At 41.1% G+C, this 17500-nt stretch overlaps 1 protein-coding gene across 1 annotated transcript in view; it reads right to left on the bottom strand.

Annotated features, from left to right (window-relative positions):
* Positions 1–3510: 3510 nt before the first annotated feature.
* LOC135196538 (E3 UFM1-protein ligase 1-like) overlaps positions 3511–17500 on the bottom strand; it is a 234187-nt gene continuing 220197 nt past the window's right edge. Inside the window, 1 exon segment of the mRNA XM_064223385.1 lies at positions 3511–4262. Coding sequence (XP_064079455.1) covers positions 4120–4262 — 143 coding nt within the window. The 3' untranslated portion in view covers positions 3511–4119.

The following is a 17500-nucleotide window of genomic DNA, read 5'->3' on the forward strand; positions in this document are numbered from 1 at the left end:
TCGTCAATGTGTATTTAAAAAAAAATATTTCTCATAACTTTTCACAGTAAATAGAAAAAGAAGAGCACCTCTTGAGTGAAGACATATATATGATATGATTGACCAAGATCTCTCTCGTGGGATAAGTGACCAAGATCTCTCACATGAGATAAGTGATCAAGGTCTCTCTCATGGGATAACTGGAAACTTTGCAAGGTTGGTAAAATCTTCACTCCCTGCTGAGCAGAGGGTGTTGACCAATCATTTACTAACATGCATACCAGTATAATCAAGGCACTTCAGTTTATGTTGAAGGTCAGCAGCCGAACATTCAGTACCCAAATCAGTTGCAGAGAGAGCATTTTTGTTGAACAGGGTTTTGATGGACACCAGGGCCAACAGAGTCATGAGGTGCAACAATTAGTAGATAATTATCAAGATGGGCAGCCGTTAATGAACACTACGCGTTTATAGAAAAAAAAGACACCCTGAAAAGGCTCACACAGGTCGTATGCTTGCGCAGTTCGATGACGTTTGCCCGAGTCGTTTCAGGAACATTGTGAAAAGTAGGCAGAAGTAATCTTCCTTGGATCGTTGTTTTCTAAAGAGGCCTTCAGCATTAGCAGGAGTAAGCAAAATGGAAGAACCAAGTGATAAAAAACAGAAAGTTGAAAGTGGTGAAGTTGAAATTCTGTAAAAAAAAAAAAAAAAAAAAAAAACCTACGTAAAGTAAAAAAGAAGTAAAAAAAAAAAAAGAAAAACGAAACAAAAAAAAGTTAATAAAAAAAAAAAAAAAAAAACGGCAGAAATTAAGGATGTTCTAGCCGGTTTTCATAAAGTGCAATCGTTTGTCCTCCTCCTCCTCTGCCGCCACTTTCGGAGATAGCCTCACTCGAAAGGTAAGCTTCCACATTTTATGTACAGTATTTCTTGATACCATGTACACTAATACACTTTATTTACAGGTTATTTTGCATTTTGTTATTGATTTAGGTATTGAATGGTCCAAATTGTTGTAGTATTTCATTGTTTATAGGTCAATTTAGCTTTATTATGAATTTTACAGGGGTGTTTTGGAGGGCTTGGAACAGATTAGCCATTTTACATGTAAAATGTGGTCCAAGATACGAAAACCTCATGATATGAAGGGCGCCTCTGAACGGATTAATTTTGTATCGCGAGGTAATACTGTATATATATCTGTATATATATATATATATATAGATATATATATATTATATATATATATATATATATATATATATATATATATATATATATATATATATATATATATATATATATATATATATATATATATATATATATATATATATAGTATGTCCCCCGTATTCGTGGGGGATGCGTACCAGACCCCCCCGTGAATAGTTAGAACCCGCGAATGTTTGGAACCCCTATAAAAATGCTAAAAACAGCCTATTTTGTTAGTTAAAACTCAAGAAAAACCCACTAAAAAATTTTCATACATGGTTTTTTTAATAGTTTTATCACAAAAAGTGCATTTTCATGATGAAATTCATCCAAAAAACAGGAATTCGTGGATATTTACCATAGAAAAATACCGCAAATGCGCGCGAATTTTCCTTTACCGCGAATAATGCAGGGAAACGTTCCCGAGAGAAATCCGCGAAACTGGAGAACGCGAATACGGGGGGTCCACTATATATTATATATATATATATATATATATATATAATATATATATAGTATATATATATATATATATATATTATATATATATATATATATTCATATTCTATATATATAAAAAATTGGAGTATAGTATTATTTAGGAATATGAATCTGAATGATGTTTAATTAACTTGCTGGGTCCTGGAACTTGACAAACACAGTACTAGTTATATAAAAAAAAACAAAAAAACAGTTCTCAAAGTTCCTCCAAGTCAAAATAAAAAATTAAGTGGTTGGTTTTCATCCCCAAAACCTCAAATAAAATTAATAAAATATAAAATATTTATAAAAAGTCCTTAACAGAGTCAGTTATACGATTCTCTCCAGGAACCCTATTATATATGTACTCTATTACCTCTTCAGGGGTAACACGGTCGTCGACTCTGGTCACTGATCACGCGAGGCCTGACATGAGCATTAAATATTACAAATATCAATCTCCCCATCAAACCCAAAATTGCTGGAGACACTGAAATGGTTGCCTCTGATCTGGATTGCTGGCTTGTCAAACCACTGCACCCATCTGCTGATTATGACTTGAAGGGATGATTTTAGTCATTTAATTTTTTATTCTTTTTTTTTGTCCTGGAATAAGGTATGTTTACTAAAGATTACAAAAAATCCTGGAATTCATACCAGGGTCACTCTGGATGTTGCCTATATACACAACACAGCACTTTAGAATAAACAAAAAATGTACAAGGGAACTTAATTAAATATATCTGACAGTATTCAGTCAATCGAATTGTTCACAAGCCACAGATAAAGCAATATTGCCGTTAATCTGGAAATAACCAAAGTGAAGGAATGGGGGTTATGAGATAAAATGAAAATATTGTCGATGCTCTTAAATGATAATGGGGCACATCCTGCCTTGAGCTGCACATCAGCTATTAACAGATAGTCACAGAGAAGAATGAACTGGGATCATGAAAAACGTTCCATTACATATAATAAATGCATCTTTACCAATCCCAAGTTTGTGAGAAATTTGCTTTTTCTAATGCTGTATACCATTTCAAATTAATTTTATGCTGCACTAGGTATATAGTATATTGTGATATATTTAGTAATTTTAGTGACAGCTTTAATACCCTAGGTCTGCAGACAACCTTTTGTTTAAAATAGTTGTGTACCCGACACTTTTACCTCAGTAGTGTTACTTCTTAATGCTTTTTTTTTTTACTGCTGATTAAAACTGATACAATTTTCAGTGTTTCGTTGTTGTACTTTGTTAATATCTAGATATTTTTACTTTTAACTTTTTCCTTGATCACACTTTATTACCATATAAAGATATTTAGGCTTATAACTAGTACTTATTTGATTGCACTTATATTTTTTAATATTTTTTTTCAATCAAATTTGCACTTTATTTTTACTCTTTTACAATATTCATATTGTAGATGGTTTGATTTATGAAATTTAGGCTGTCAAGCCAAGCACAGGGCCAATTTTGCCCATTCAGTACTTATTAATATTAAAACCTTTTTTCTTTTGTCAAAATTTTATATGATGACGGGAATTGCTAATGATCCCCGAAAGCTCGGTTGTTTTTGTAAATGAAGAAAATATCTGAAATTTCATTGTCTCCCGGCTAGCCAGTTTATGCTGAACCCTCCAGTGCTCAGAAAACATATCACAATATAGTCAGACGCTCGAGCTGCAAGTCATAAACAATGCTGATTAACTTTTGCTGCTCAATACATTCTACCGATTAAACTAAAGTTTTTCAGTCACAAGATTATTGCCAAAACCAGACTGCTGGTTACTAATAACCCCTAAAAGCCCAAAATACCAAAGGGATAAAACAAAAACTTATGCAAATAAAACTTTACTTCCATTCCTTTACATTAGATATTGTTCAGCTCATATAAACCATAAAAATAGAAACAAATGCTGTGAGAGCATCAGTACCTGGAAAAAAACCACTTACCTGCTGTAAAACAAACATTAAATAAATATTATGTAAGCATAATTTTATATCACTGTCAAGGAAGATTATCAATGCAGGACACACATGATCAAAACCAATTTTATTTTTTCATCTGGAAATAATAAATGAAACTGAAACAATTATTTTCATAGCCTAAAAATTAATACATCATCTTTAATTCATCCTAAATCAAGATCCTCACCCCAAAATATACTTACAAGGCACTAATGCTACATTAAGCAATCCTTCATCCATGGATTCAGAAACACTGTTGTAATGACCCATAAGATGTCCATGAATGAAACCTAATATTTTCCCCAGTGATAAACCCTCACAAATACTATCATGGACGTCAATAAGACATATTTCACAGGGCAAAGGTCAATATGCTAACCTCAGCTAATATAATACACATATAAAACAGATTTACTGAAAAAGCAAAAACAATTCATTTTAAGAGTTAAAAGAAAGACAGGATTCCCATTTTAGAGTCATTCTTCTGATTGTGATAAGGAAGATGATTTCTTGAATGTTACTGCAATTTCCTTAACAGAGGGAGCCAGTGCTTCTAGCTGAGTTTTAACTCCACTCAAAATGCTCTCGTCCTTGTTGGTTAATGATTTGATTACTAAATCTGAAATGAAAAAATAAAAAATAGAATCTAAATTTAAAACTCATGACATTTTTTTATGAACAAAGCATTCCTGTATTCAGTAAACCTGTTTAGGGCTTGCCTACTTCAACACCTTAAAAATATTGGGTCCTCCATTGGCATAAAAGCCAATGCAATATAAATACTTTAAAAATAGTTAGGTATAAAATTTTTCATTTTTTATTAAAATATAAACTGACGTTACCATGATCAAACTGAAATAACTGTGATCCTTGTGTATTATGTACTTAGCATTAGAAAAAGGATTTTGACGTAGGAAAAATCTATTTCTGGGTGGGCGATGGTTTTCGTGTCGCCCAGTGAAATAATCCTTTGGTTCAATTATTTCTAAGGTAAATGAGCTAAACAATACCAGAGAAAAAAACAAATCAAAGATGATGTCAGTATAACTGACTCGCTCACCCAAAATAAAAGAAGGGGTGTTTGTATGGTAAACTGGGGCGAGGTGAGACCACTACCACGAACTTCTTGCCATTTAGAATTCTCCTATCAAAACACTCCCAAACGAGAGAGCCGATCCACAGGTCGAGGCGGCACCTACTACCACTACACCCCACGCCACGCCGATCGCCGCGCCTCTGGTGGCCATCCTGAAGTTAGCAGGCAATCTTGGGTGGCAGGGCAGGGCAGTGGTGGGATTTCAGTGGGCGACAAGAACCCATCGCCCAGAAATAGATTTTTCCTACGTCAAAATCCTTTTTCTGGGCTCAGTTCGTGTCGCTGCGTGAAATAGTACCAGAGAAATAGTACAAAGATTGAAGAAAATAAAAGAAAGGTCTCAATAAAACTAATTAAATCTACAATACTATAATTTATCAGAAATAAGGTATGTACATAAAATAATAACACCAAAAAGGGCACTTATGTGAAAAATATATACAAACTTACAACTAACCAAGTCCACTTAATCTCTAAATGTGAGTTATAAACCATAGTAATTACTTACTCACAAACATATAAGGAATTAATAAAATATATAAATTTAGTTACAAAGTATCAAAAACATTACTAGATGAGAGTGTGTGGAACCCTAGCAATAAAATAAGGGGAACACACTCGATAAGTTTCATATACACAAATATTGAAAAATTACCAAGTATCAAAACCATTGTAAGGATGAGTGTGGAAACCCTAGCATAAAAATAATGGGACCACACTCGATAAGTTTATATATACAAAAATTGTGGGTGACCCTAGCAAAAAATATAAGGGCACACCACTAAGCCATCACGATAAGCAGCTAAGGCTAAAGGCGAAGTGTAGAGCACAACGGTAGGATGGACGAAATGTTAAATGAGGCAGGTAGAAAGGAGATCTGGATCTTCAACTACAACTACTGGGCAGTGTCAGGAGAAACTGTTTCCCGCTGCCACTGCTGGAAATTTTAAAGATTCTAGGGACTTTAAATAGTGTCGCTTAAAAACTGTCAGCGATTTCCATCCAGTATACTTTTTCAAATCATCAAAGTTCATGTGTTGGAAATAGTTAATTGAGGTGGCTACTGCCCTGACATCATGTGCTTTAGGGAAAGATTCAGGGTTGCTTGTTTAATAAAGTAGAGGATCTGTTGCCCTTATGCCTTTAATTTGATAAAGTGCCACCCTTTTCTCTCCTAAAGAGGGGACCCGTAAGGGAGAGGAGGATGTCCTAGACAGAAAGGCTCGTAAGGTCATTACTGGACAAAGAGAAGGGTCTTGAGGAAGAGGGATGACTTTCCAAGGTTCCCACCTCAATAAAGGATCCTCATTTTTTGCTAAAAAGCTGCGATCCGGGGAGAGTAGAACTTCTCCTGAGGGGAGAAATTCTATATGTCCCGTATCTCTGGACAGAGCCGACAGTTCTGAAATTCTAGCTCCTGAGCCAGGCTTAGCAAAAAAATAACTAACGTCTTTCTTAAGAGCATTATAAAACAGAACAAGTAGAGTTGTCAGTGTCTGAAGCCAATTTGAGGACATCATTCAAAAACCATGACACAGAAGTAGGCCTTACAGAAGGTCTAAGTCTAGCACAAGCCTTGGGAATAGACAAAAAATAGGAATCTGTTAAGTCTATGCTAAAACCCATTTGAAAGATCTTCTTCAAGGCTGACTTATTCGTAGTAATAGTGCTAGCTGCTAACCCTTTTTCAAACAAGGACCTAAAAAAGGATATAGCTGAATTGATAGTCATGGTTTTGATGTTTGATTCCCTCAGGAAAGAGGCTAACTTCTTAACTGCAGCGTCATACTGCCACAGAGTTGAATCCCTTTTATCTGATTCCAGGAAAAGGATATTCTGGGGATCTATACCTGCATCTTTTTTAGCCGCAAACTTCATGAAGTCCATAAAGTTAGGGCTTTGAGAATTCCTGAGGAAGCGAACACAGTCTTCATTTGTACTGATTGAGTGTCTGGGATTGGGAATCCGTTGGGGGCGAAGACCCAATTCCAGAAGCAGAGGATACCAGTTGCTCTTCGGCCAGTCCGGTGCTACTAGGGCCACTTGTCCCTTGAAAGTCCTGAGTTTGTTCAGAACTTTCAGAAGAAGATTCACTGGAGGAAAGATGTAAACCTTCTTCCACTGGTTCCAGTCTATGGATAGAGCGTCTGTGGCATATGCCAGAGGGTCCAGGTTGGGAGCCACAGCATGGAAGCTTGTGGTTTGCTTGAGAAGCGAAGAGATCTACTTGGAGACCTGGGACACTCCGGCGTATCCATTGGAACGAACTGTTGTCCAGAGACCATTCTGATTCCAAGGGAACTGACCGGGATAGAGCGTCTGCTATCACATTCCTTACTCCCGCCAGGTGGGTGGAGGAGAGATGCCATTTGTACTTGTCCGCCAGGGAAAAGGTAGCTATCATGACATGGTTCAGATGTCTTGATTTGGAACCTCCCCTGTTGATGCAGTGAACTACTACTGCACTGTCCAGAACCAATTTTACATGAGAGTTCTTTGGTGGAAGGAGCCTCTTTAGGGTCAGGAACACTGCCATGGCTTCCAATACGTTTATGTGAAGCTGGCGGAACTGTGGTGACCAAGTTCCCTGAACCTTCTTGAACTGAGAATACCCTCCCCAACCGCTTAATGAAGCGTCTGTGTGGATAGTTATTCCCGGAGGAGGATATTGAAGAGGTACCGACATGGACAGATTCTTCATCTGTGTCCAAGGCGCAGACGGTTCCGAAGGATTTGCGGGATTGCTGACAACTTGTCCCGAGATCTGACATTTGCCCTTGAGCGCCAGATCCGGTTTATGTCTTTCAGTTTGGCTTTCATCAAGATGTTCGTCACTGAAGCAAACTGAAGAGAACCTAGGATCCTTTCCTGGTTTCTCCTTGAACCATATTTGTACTTTAGAATTTGCTTTACTGACTTCATCATTTCTTTCCTCTTGGCTATTGGAATTGACAGATTGTGAGAGGATAAATCCCATTGGATGCCTAGCCATTGAAATCGGGACTCCGGAGTGAGTCTTGATTTTCCCTTGTTTATCTGGAACCCCAGATATTCCAGGAACGGAATTACTTTCTTTGTGGCTTTGCGGCATTCCTCGACGGTTGGCGCCCAGATCAACCAATCGTCGAGGTATGCTACTACCATTATCCCTTGCGACCTCAGTTGTTGAACGACTACTTCCGCTAATTTCGTGAATACCCTGGGAGCTACATTCAGCCCGAAGGGCATCACTTTGAATGAAAATGCCTGGTCCCCTAGCTTGAAGCCTAGGTAAGGGCGAAAGTGTCTCGCTATTGGGATATGATAGTATGCGTCTGTAAGATCGATAGAGGTGGTGACGGCTGCACGGGGAAGTAAGGTCCGTACCTGCGAGATTTTGAACTTGTCGCAGCACATGGATAAGTTTAACTGGGACAAGTCTAAGATTACTCTTCTTTTTAATAAGCCTTTCTTTGGCACGCTGAACAAGCGACCTTGAAATTTTAAATGCTTGACTCTCGATATTGCTCCTTTCTGAAGGAGTTCCTCCGCATAATCTGTCAATTCCTTCGATGGAAGTTGAAGGAATGGTCTGGGTGGAGGGGGGCCTTTGATCCAGCTCCAACCCAGACCTTTTGACACAATACTTTGTGCCCATTTGCTGAACCCCCACCGATGCCGGAAGAGGAACAGCCTCCCTCCTACCTTGGGGATCTCACTGTTGCTGTGCGGGGTGAGCTCCACGGAAGTGTTTTCCTCTATTGATGACTCTGCCTGATCCTCTCTGACAAAACGTTCCTCTGGCCCTACTTCCCCTGGCAAACCGGTTGAAGTGCTGAAAAGCCTGGCCTGGCCTTCGTACACTTGGTTGAACGCCGGGGAGACAGCGTAAGAGGTGGATGGTTGAGCCTGAGGTGAAATCAGGAGGATAGGTTGAGTCTGGCCCTTCGTTGCGGCAGCTTGTCCTGGTTGGGTGACTGGGACAGCTGAAACTCTCTGAACAAAGTGTTGAGGTTTCTTTTGGTAGGGTTGAAACCTCTTCGACTTTTTCAGCTTCTTGCCTGAAGCAGACGAGTCCTGCTTCCTCTTAGCAGAGAGGCCCCAACGATCTTTGAGACTCTGGTTGAGTCTCGTAGCTTCGTTCTGGACCTCTTTAACCGCTGACTCCGGGAAAAGGTCCACCCTCCAGATGTTGGAGGAAAGCAACTTATTTGGCTCATGCCGAATAGTTGCTTCCTGGAGGACATGTTTCCTGCAATTGACTCTTGCAACTACAAACTCATACAAGTCCGATTGGACTGTATAAGTCTGTGATTTAGTCAATAGCTTGAAGAGCGGTTCAGATGCATAGGAGAGGGCCGCTACTTCCGTCATTACCATTGTGTTCAGAGTCCTTGCCAGCCTGGACCTTGCCTCGAACTCCGTTTGGATGAGGTTGTCCGGAAGCCTTGGAAGTTTCTCACCGAACTGGTCCATAGCGCAGTCCGGTTTAAACTTTCCCACTGTGAAGGTGGCTGGCAAGTCCTCCCACATATCGCCAAACGAAGGGAGAAGGGGAGATGTGGGATCTGCCTCCCTCAACTGCGGCAAAGGGTCCCCTTTCAAACCTGCTTGGATGGTGACACTAGCAATCTTCGTCAGGAAGGGAAGTGGCGCTTCCTCTTCCATAGTGAAGATTGTGAACGGGCTCTTAAAGGCTTGAAGCCTGGTATTAATGCAGTCCCATTCTTCCAAACAGCGGAGCCATTCTCTCTGTGCCTGATCCCTACTATAGAGAACTGTCTCCTTCGGGATCTTGTCCTCCCTATTCAATGCTGACTCCGTCAGCCTGGCGTAGCCAATGGAAGGAGGCTGTAGATTTTCAGGGTAGAACTCGAAGTCTTCAATCCTTCGAGTTCCGCACTCCGGGATGGAGATAAGACCATCTTGGAAAGGGGCGAAAGACGCTACTCTCCAAGGGTTACTCATGGAGAATGGCGGGAGGGACTCATATGGAGGGAGTTGAAGGAGAATGGCACTAGCTGCTGGAGTAGCAGCTTGCAGAGCTTGATTAAAGCCAGACAGGAGGTTCTCTTGAGTGGACATCCTGTCCGACAGCTGGGTGAACATCTGCTCCATACTAGTTCTCAAAGAACCTACTAAATCTCCTACCTGCTGCATCATCCCGGCGGAAAATGCAGCAGGATCAAAGCCACTCGCTGGCGCAGAACCTGACGACGTCCCCAAGGGGACTACCTTATTAGAAGGAGAGACCGCCGACTCCGCCGAAGTGCGGGATCTCTCCTTGGAGGACTTGCTCCTCGACCCTTTAGGAAGTGAAGCCGAAGAAGTAGACGCTTTCACTTTCTCTGCTCCGGGGTAAGAAGCCGGAGACTTATGAGCTGAAGACGACGAAGAAGTCTTTTTAGACGACGACGTCTTGTTTAGGGTTTTTTGCGCCCTGTGGCCCTTCACCTTGGGGACCACAGAGGCGTCGGGTGCACTATACGGGAGCTCCGCCCCCGTAAAGCCCTGGAAGGAAGAAGAAGGGACAGGAGATGAAGATCCAGGAGCGCCCAAGGGAAGCCCTTGAGCGTCCAACATACCTACCCCAACCAATATATCATCCACACCTACCATTGGCTCTACATTAATATCTAAGGTGGCGACTTCCGCCGAGATATCCTGGCCTGGTCCTTCCTTTAGGCATTGCTCCACCTGTCGTTGGATTGTCACGATCGTCGAGGCTGCCTCAGTAGGGTCGACGTACCCCGTTGACTTGCCTCCGGGAAACAACAGGACAGCCAGCCTTTTCTCCAAGATGTAGGGCTGTCCTTTAGCGGCGTTCTTCCCGAATCCACCGACCCAAGCTCTCAGGGTTGCGAGAGCGGTCTCCCTGACTGCGGCAGCCTGAAGGAGAGGGCAATTATTAAAACTTAAGGCTAAAGGTGAACCTTAACCATTAGACTAAATTAAGCTTAAGTTTAGCAATATATCAGAACTTCTATTACATAAAGGTACTGCTAGACTAAGAAGAACTTAAGCTTAATCATATATCAGAACTCATATTGCATGAACGTGCTGATGACCAAAGTACTTACCCCATCCAAAAACTGACTCACAAGCTCGTAATAGATGGAACAAGCTTCATGAAACCAGACCTGCAGATCCGCATGGCTGGTGGAGCAGGGAGCATGAGTCCTGCAGACCTCGTGCCCGCAGGGGTCCTGCAACACGGCGTTACAGCCGGGATGCTGGCAGTTGGTAGCCTGTAAGTGGAAAGATACATGAGTATCAAGATTACACTCACAGGGCTACTCTAGTACTCCGCCGCATGCCGGAGATTAATGAAAAATCGGGCATAACCCCTCCCCTGAGAACCTTATGGGATAAATAGGTGATACAATAACTACGGTGTAAGCCGGAGGAGGAAATTTCACAAACCAGAGGTAAATTATTTAGGTTTATGACATATAACTATAAAAGAAATTTCCAACATAGGGCAGGGGAGGGACCCAAGCTTAAGATAAAATACTTAAACTAACTTAAGCATAACTAGAATAAAATCGGAGAACGACTCCGAAGCGCGGCGTTGTCCAACGCTACCGGAAGAGTGCCCAAAGGGGCAAACGCCGGAGACGATGGAATGATGGAAAGCTAAGGACCAACTGAAATCATATCCACTCCATTGGTTGGCGGAGCCTACCACCACCCCCTCCGTAACCGATGGGACGCCGGGGTCAAGGGTAGACGAGGCAGAGGCCCGCCCGTCACAGGGGGGGGGGGGGGGGGGGGGGGAAATGAGGAGGGAAGAAATCAGTTCCCGTGTACTCCGTGGGACGCCGGCGCAACCAGGGAGGGGGGAGGCCAACCCCCCAACCCCCGCCACACCGAGGCACCACAGCGCACGAGGGAGAACAAGGTCACTCCCAGCCTAAAAGGCTGTCCAGGCTCCCCTACTCCCTCCGCGTAGGGAGAGAGGGAGCCGGGCCCGGATGGAGCGAGCGAGAACAGATCATCCCTCCCTCCTACTCTATAGTGAGAGGAGGAGGGGGGAAAGCAACTGGGGCGGGCGTCTAGCCGTACCGCAATCGAGAATGGACCAAGGTACGATAACACAACACAACCGACTAGGTCGGAAAGCCAAGGGTCTAATGCAACCAAACTGACCAGGATGGTGCAACAAAACTGAATGATGCAACAAAACTGATACGAGAGGATGCAACAAAACTGCAACTAACGTGGACCATAGGACCATCAGAGACCCAGGCTACAAGGCTAAACGCCCTAGGCTAACCAGAACATAACTATACATCGATAAATGAAAGTAGGGGAAAAAACAATGAGTGAAAGAGAAAGGAAGTCCAGGAGTGCACGACTGACTCGGAAGAAAGTCTATCACTCAGAGCTAGCCTAAGCCGGTAAGGAGAGCAATGGCTAGGGTCTGGACAAGGAAACACTCAGATGCCTATGCTAGGTAGAGAGACATGCATGCATGAACTAACACCAGGGGTAGGCTAATTCCCCCTAAACGATGTAAAAAGTAACATGGCATAAATAAAAATAAATAATGGGACTAGAGTAACACGTCAAAAAATTAAAAGGAAAGGTTCCAGGTATGGAAGACCGAGAACCTAACCGAACACGAGGCGGGACAATGCCGCCATGCGCCAGACCGGGAACCCGTATTTATACCTAAAAAACGGCAAATACAAGCACCTGGATGGAACAAAACTAAACCCAAACCTTTTCAGGGCACTTAACTTAGCTGCTGCAATAGCTGCACGTTCCATCACGATGTAGGGAAAAGGATAAATCCAAAAAACACAGAGCGAAAGAAAATACGTGTGGCTCCTAGTCCGCTAACTGAAAGGATGGCCACCAGAGGCGCGGCGATCGGCGTGGCGTGGGGTGTAGTGGTAGTAGTTGCCACCTCGACCTGTGGATCGGCTCTCTCGTTTGGGAGTTTTGATATAGGAGAATTCTAAATGGCAAGAAGTTCGTGGTAGTGGTCTCACTCGCCCCAGTTACCATACCGACACCCTTCTTTTATTTTGGGTGAGCGAGTCAGTTATACTGACATCTTCTTTGATTTGTTTTTTCTCTGGTATCTATTAGCTCATTTACCTTAGAAATAATGAACTAAAGGATTATTTCACGCAGCGACACGAACTGAGCCCAGAAACTAATTTTACCTCGCTTTGTTACAGCCAGCTGATTTCTTTTCCTTAAACAAGTCTTTTACACCACTAAAGCCACATTCCACTAAATTAAAGGATGGGAATATAGTTTTCTAACAAAACTAGTTGAACCGGGGTATTAAGTCGCATCTTACTTTTATGCCATGACATCATATCCTTGAAACTGCATGACTGCTGATGCAGTTATGCAGTCCTCATGCATTGGTGGAAATAAATGAGATGAAAAAATCTTTCTTTTAAATCAACAATTCCGTCATTGAAATCAAGTCTATTTTGAAATGATCCACAGGATAAGTTACATCCCAGTTATTTAGTTAATGAAATGTAAATTTTTTTACAAGAAATTTTTTCACATAACTCCAGAATTTTTATATATATATATATATTATATATTATATATATATATATATATTATATATATATATATATATATATATATATAAAAACATTCTCCGCATCAATACTTTTAAAATTTACTTAATTTTTTAAGTATCTGCTAAATAATTAAATGTTTTCCCATCAAGGAGATTCATTTCGGGTTTGTCATTTAAGAAATTCCACGTAACGTCTCGGGAAATTCCCCTTTTTGCCAGTCATCTTACCTCTGTGTGAACAACAAATTTACATTTGAAGGTTTTTGTCCTTTTGCCAGTCATCTTACCTCTGAGTGAACAACAAATTCAAATTTGAAGGTTTTTGTAACTTGTACTTCTCCAGTATCTATCAAACTTCCAACCAGAACAATAAGGATAAGAAGATTCTGGATATTTGACAATGTAAACAATGGGAAATACAACACTTTCTCTATACTTGAACACAGGGAAACATGCTCAAAGATTTGTCTGATAACAATTGATTATTATGGTACCCTGTGAGCAAGTTCATTCTTCAGATAGAAAAACACAGAAGAGGAATAATTCCTCTTCTGTGTTTTTCTATCTGAAGAATGAACGAAAAGATAAGGTAGAATTATTCTACCTTATCTTCTCGTTTTCCCAGCTACAAAGCCCCTCTAACTTGAAATCCAAGCTTCCAAAGAATACAGTGTTCATTAGGAAGAAGTAAGAGGAGATACAGGGAAATACATAAAGAAGCAATCCCACTTATTAAAAAATAAAAAATAAATTAAAAGATAAAAATTTATAAAAATGCAAGGAGAATAGTATTAGTGCAGTAAAGCCCCACATTTTTGCTTGAACTTCCAAGTTCCAATTGCACGACATACTCCATTCCACAGTCCAATAGTGCGAGAAGTAAAGGACATTTGGAACTGAAAAGTTTGACAGTGAGGCACATTTACTGCATGTTGGTGCTGCTGTTCAGCGGATCTGGTTGCTCTCGGCAGGTAAGGTGGATCAGGGATCAATTGTGAATGTGAAAGATGTCTGTGAAATGCAAATTATGGAAAAGTGACAAAAGAAAGACCATCTATCGATGGCCCAAGTCATAACTACTAAATATTAGGAAACAGAAACCTACCACAATGAACCACTCTATCTAATAGAGATAAATCTCTGGCTGAATCAAGCATCCACACTGGAGAACAGTATTCCAGTAAAGCACCGACACCTTAAGACAGGTTCCATAGACTATCACTGTTTTAAATATACAAGACCTTACACACAATACCCAACTCTTATGTGGTATTAGCTGAAGCTTTTATTAGATGTTTCTCAAAAGTTAAATGCGAGTCAAAAGTTACACCTAGAACAGTTAAAACTTCAGAATCATTCAGCAAAGTTCCAGCCACCTGAAGGGGAGGATGGGGTGGAAAATCTGGACGAGATCTGCTAATCAATAGTGTTTTCGTTTTACTGGAGATCAGCCTCATACTGACTGACGACACTATTCACTGATCTGGCTCATGTCCCAATTGAGGCTGAGGCAGCTGCATTTCTCATAAATGGAGACTTTACCACACCCACAAACGTTGCATCACTGGCATACTGAATAAACTTTTTTTCCGGGCTAACAACCGTATCACTTGTACACTAAAAATAACAGTGGGCCAAAACACTACCCTGTGGAACTCCAGACAAAATAGGTCTTGGTTTACTAAAGATCCCAGCCACAGCATCTCACTGCTGCCTACCTGTATAGAAATCTTGAAGTATAATCCTAAAACATATCCACCCACTCCAAGATTCTGAAGTGCCTTGTGATTTACTAAATCAAAAGCAGCACTAAAATCTACTTGGCCCTCCCTTGACCACGAAAATGTCATCTGACCAACCTCCAACCGTCGTGCCAAAGACCTTGGTACCTAACAATACCTGTGCCTCACAAATCTTGTGCACGAGAACAACTTTCTTTACTTTATACAGAACCAATCAAACCTTTCTGTTGTTGTTACAGAATCAGTCTGTGCAGCCTTCTCCAATGAGGAAATTAACGTTGCATATTCAGAATACAAAAACCTCATACCAGAATTCCTTCTTTGGGAGCAACTGGTGAAAAACTTATCCTCTCCCAAGAAAATATCATATATCACTCACTAGCTAAGGACCTGCTCAGTGAAAATCTACTCCGATGACCCCTTCAAGAATCCCCCAAAAACAACTCAGCACGCATCTTGTTGGAGGTCACAAGAAGGTTATAAAACCCCCAGGAACATTAATGAGATCATCTGCAAGCAAAATGAGGGCAAGATAAGCAGCAACAGTTTTCTGCATGCATGCAAAAAACAAAGTTCACAATCAATGAGGAATAAAGAATATATTTTTCCAATGTTAGCCAAAATATATATATATTTTTAATCCCACAAGAGGCAGATAACATTTCTTCTACATATTTTTCCCCATCACTTTTTACCCAGCAAGCAAATGCATTAAATCCATGGAAAATCTCTACCAAAGTGGATGGAAAGAAACTTGCTCACTCCATAATAGAAGAGTTTAACTTTCGACACACATTGCACAAAGCATACCATGTGAATATTCGCTCATTCGAAGAGGCACATGGAAGGCCCAATCCAACAGTGACAGTTTCACAATAATTTTCAAGTTGATGATAATGCTCTATACAAAACTGTACACAGCACTGATTTCAGATCAGGTTGTTGATGACCATGTAATAAGCTGTGGTAAAAATTACACACAATGAAGGTAGATAATAAGCTTCACAGAACTCTACCTCTGCATCAACTTGGTTAGCAAAGTTAATTATGCAACAACTATATCTAAAATTAGAAAAATATTAGTAGTCAGATGTACAGATAGAATTAGAAATGACACTACAAGGAAATTATGGAAGTTTCATATGTACGACAGATAATGATGAAAGGGAGGCAGCCTTGCAAGAACAGTATGTGATAGTGTCAGCAAGGCTCCAGAAGGCACCAGAAGAATTAGAAAAGAATTAGAAGACAACATCGGGACGGTATCGTTTGTTAAAAGTTACAAAACTTATATAAAACCTATAGACATAATAACTTGATTATACACACACACAGATATATATATATATACAGTAGTACCTCGAGATACGAAAGGCTCAACTTACAAAAAACTCGAGATACGAAAGCCAATATGAAAAATTTAACGGCTCTACATATGAAAAGTTTTCAAGATACGAAAGGTTTTTGAAAGTCCGAGATTCGCCCGAACCACCGATAACAATTTTGAAACTCGCGCCGCCAACTTAGTAGACTCGCCACCATCCTCCTGCTCTCCCATTGGTTCCTGATGCTAGTCACCGCCATGAGATCCTTCTCTCCTACTGGACAGCATCCCTTCCATCATGCATCTATGTACGTATACGTGGTGGCGTGCCTACCTCATCCACTTTGTACCAGCATCGTTATCGTATGCACACGGTATTCGTTCGGTCTAACGATTTTGTTTAGTAACGTAAATTCGTTAGTGATTTCGTTGCAGTATACGTACTTTATCGTGTTGTGCGAAAACTTTATTGTACTTATACGTAAATTACGTACAAGATAACGTAGTCGTGGGTCCCAAGAAAGTTGAAATTCATGGAAAGAAGCGAATGCTCTCTTTGGAGACAAAGATGGAGATCATCAAGAAGTATGAAGCTGGTATGCGATTGAGTGTGATCACCAAGGAATACGGCCGAAATCCATCGACAATAGGCACCATCCTTAAACAGAAGGATGCCATCAAAGCAGCTACACCGTCCAAGGGCATCACTATTTTGTCCAGCAAGAGGACCCATGTGCATGATGAGATGGAATGGCTGCTTCTTGTCTGGATAAAAGACAAAGAAATCGCTGGCGATACGGTAACAGAGACGGCAATCTTCCACAAGGCCAGCGCTATTTTCGGCGATTTGATTGCGCAGGCAGAAGACGACAGAGGGGAAGGGACATCAACACAAACCCCAGAGTTCAAGGCTTCGCATGGCTGGTTCGAGAAATTTCGTAAGCGAACTGGCATCCATTCGGTGGTGCGGCATGGGGAGGCTGCCAGCTCGGACATGAAAGCGGCCGAAGCATTTAGAAAGACTTTCGACAAGATGATGACCAAGGAAGGCTACAGTTCTCAGCAAGTTTTCAACTGTGATGAGACTGGCCTTTTTTGGAAAAAAATGCCTCGGATGTACATCACGGAGGAAGAGAAGAAGCCTATGAAAGACAGGCTTACG

The sequence above is a fragment of the Macrobrachium nipponense genome, chromosome 18 (assembly GCF_015104395.2).
Source record: "Macrobrachium nipponense isolate FS-2020 chromosome 18, ASM1510439v2, whole genome shotgun sequence".
NCBI lineage: Eukaryota > Metazoa > Arthropoda > Malacostraca > Decapoda > Palaemonidae > Macrobrachium > Macrobrachium nipponense.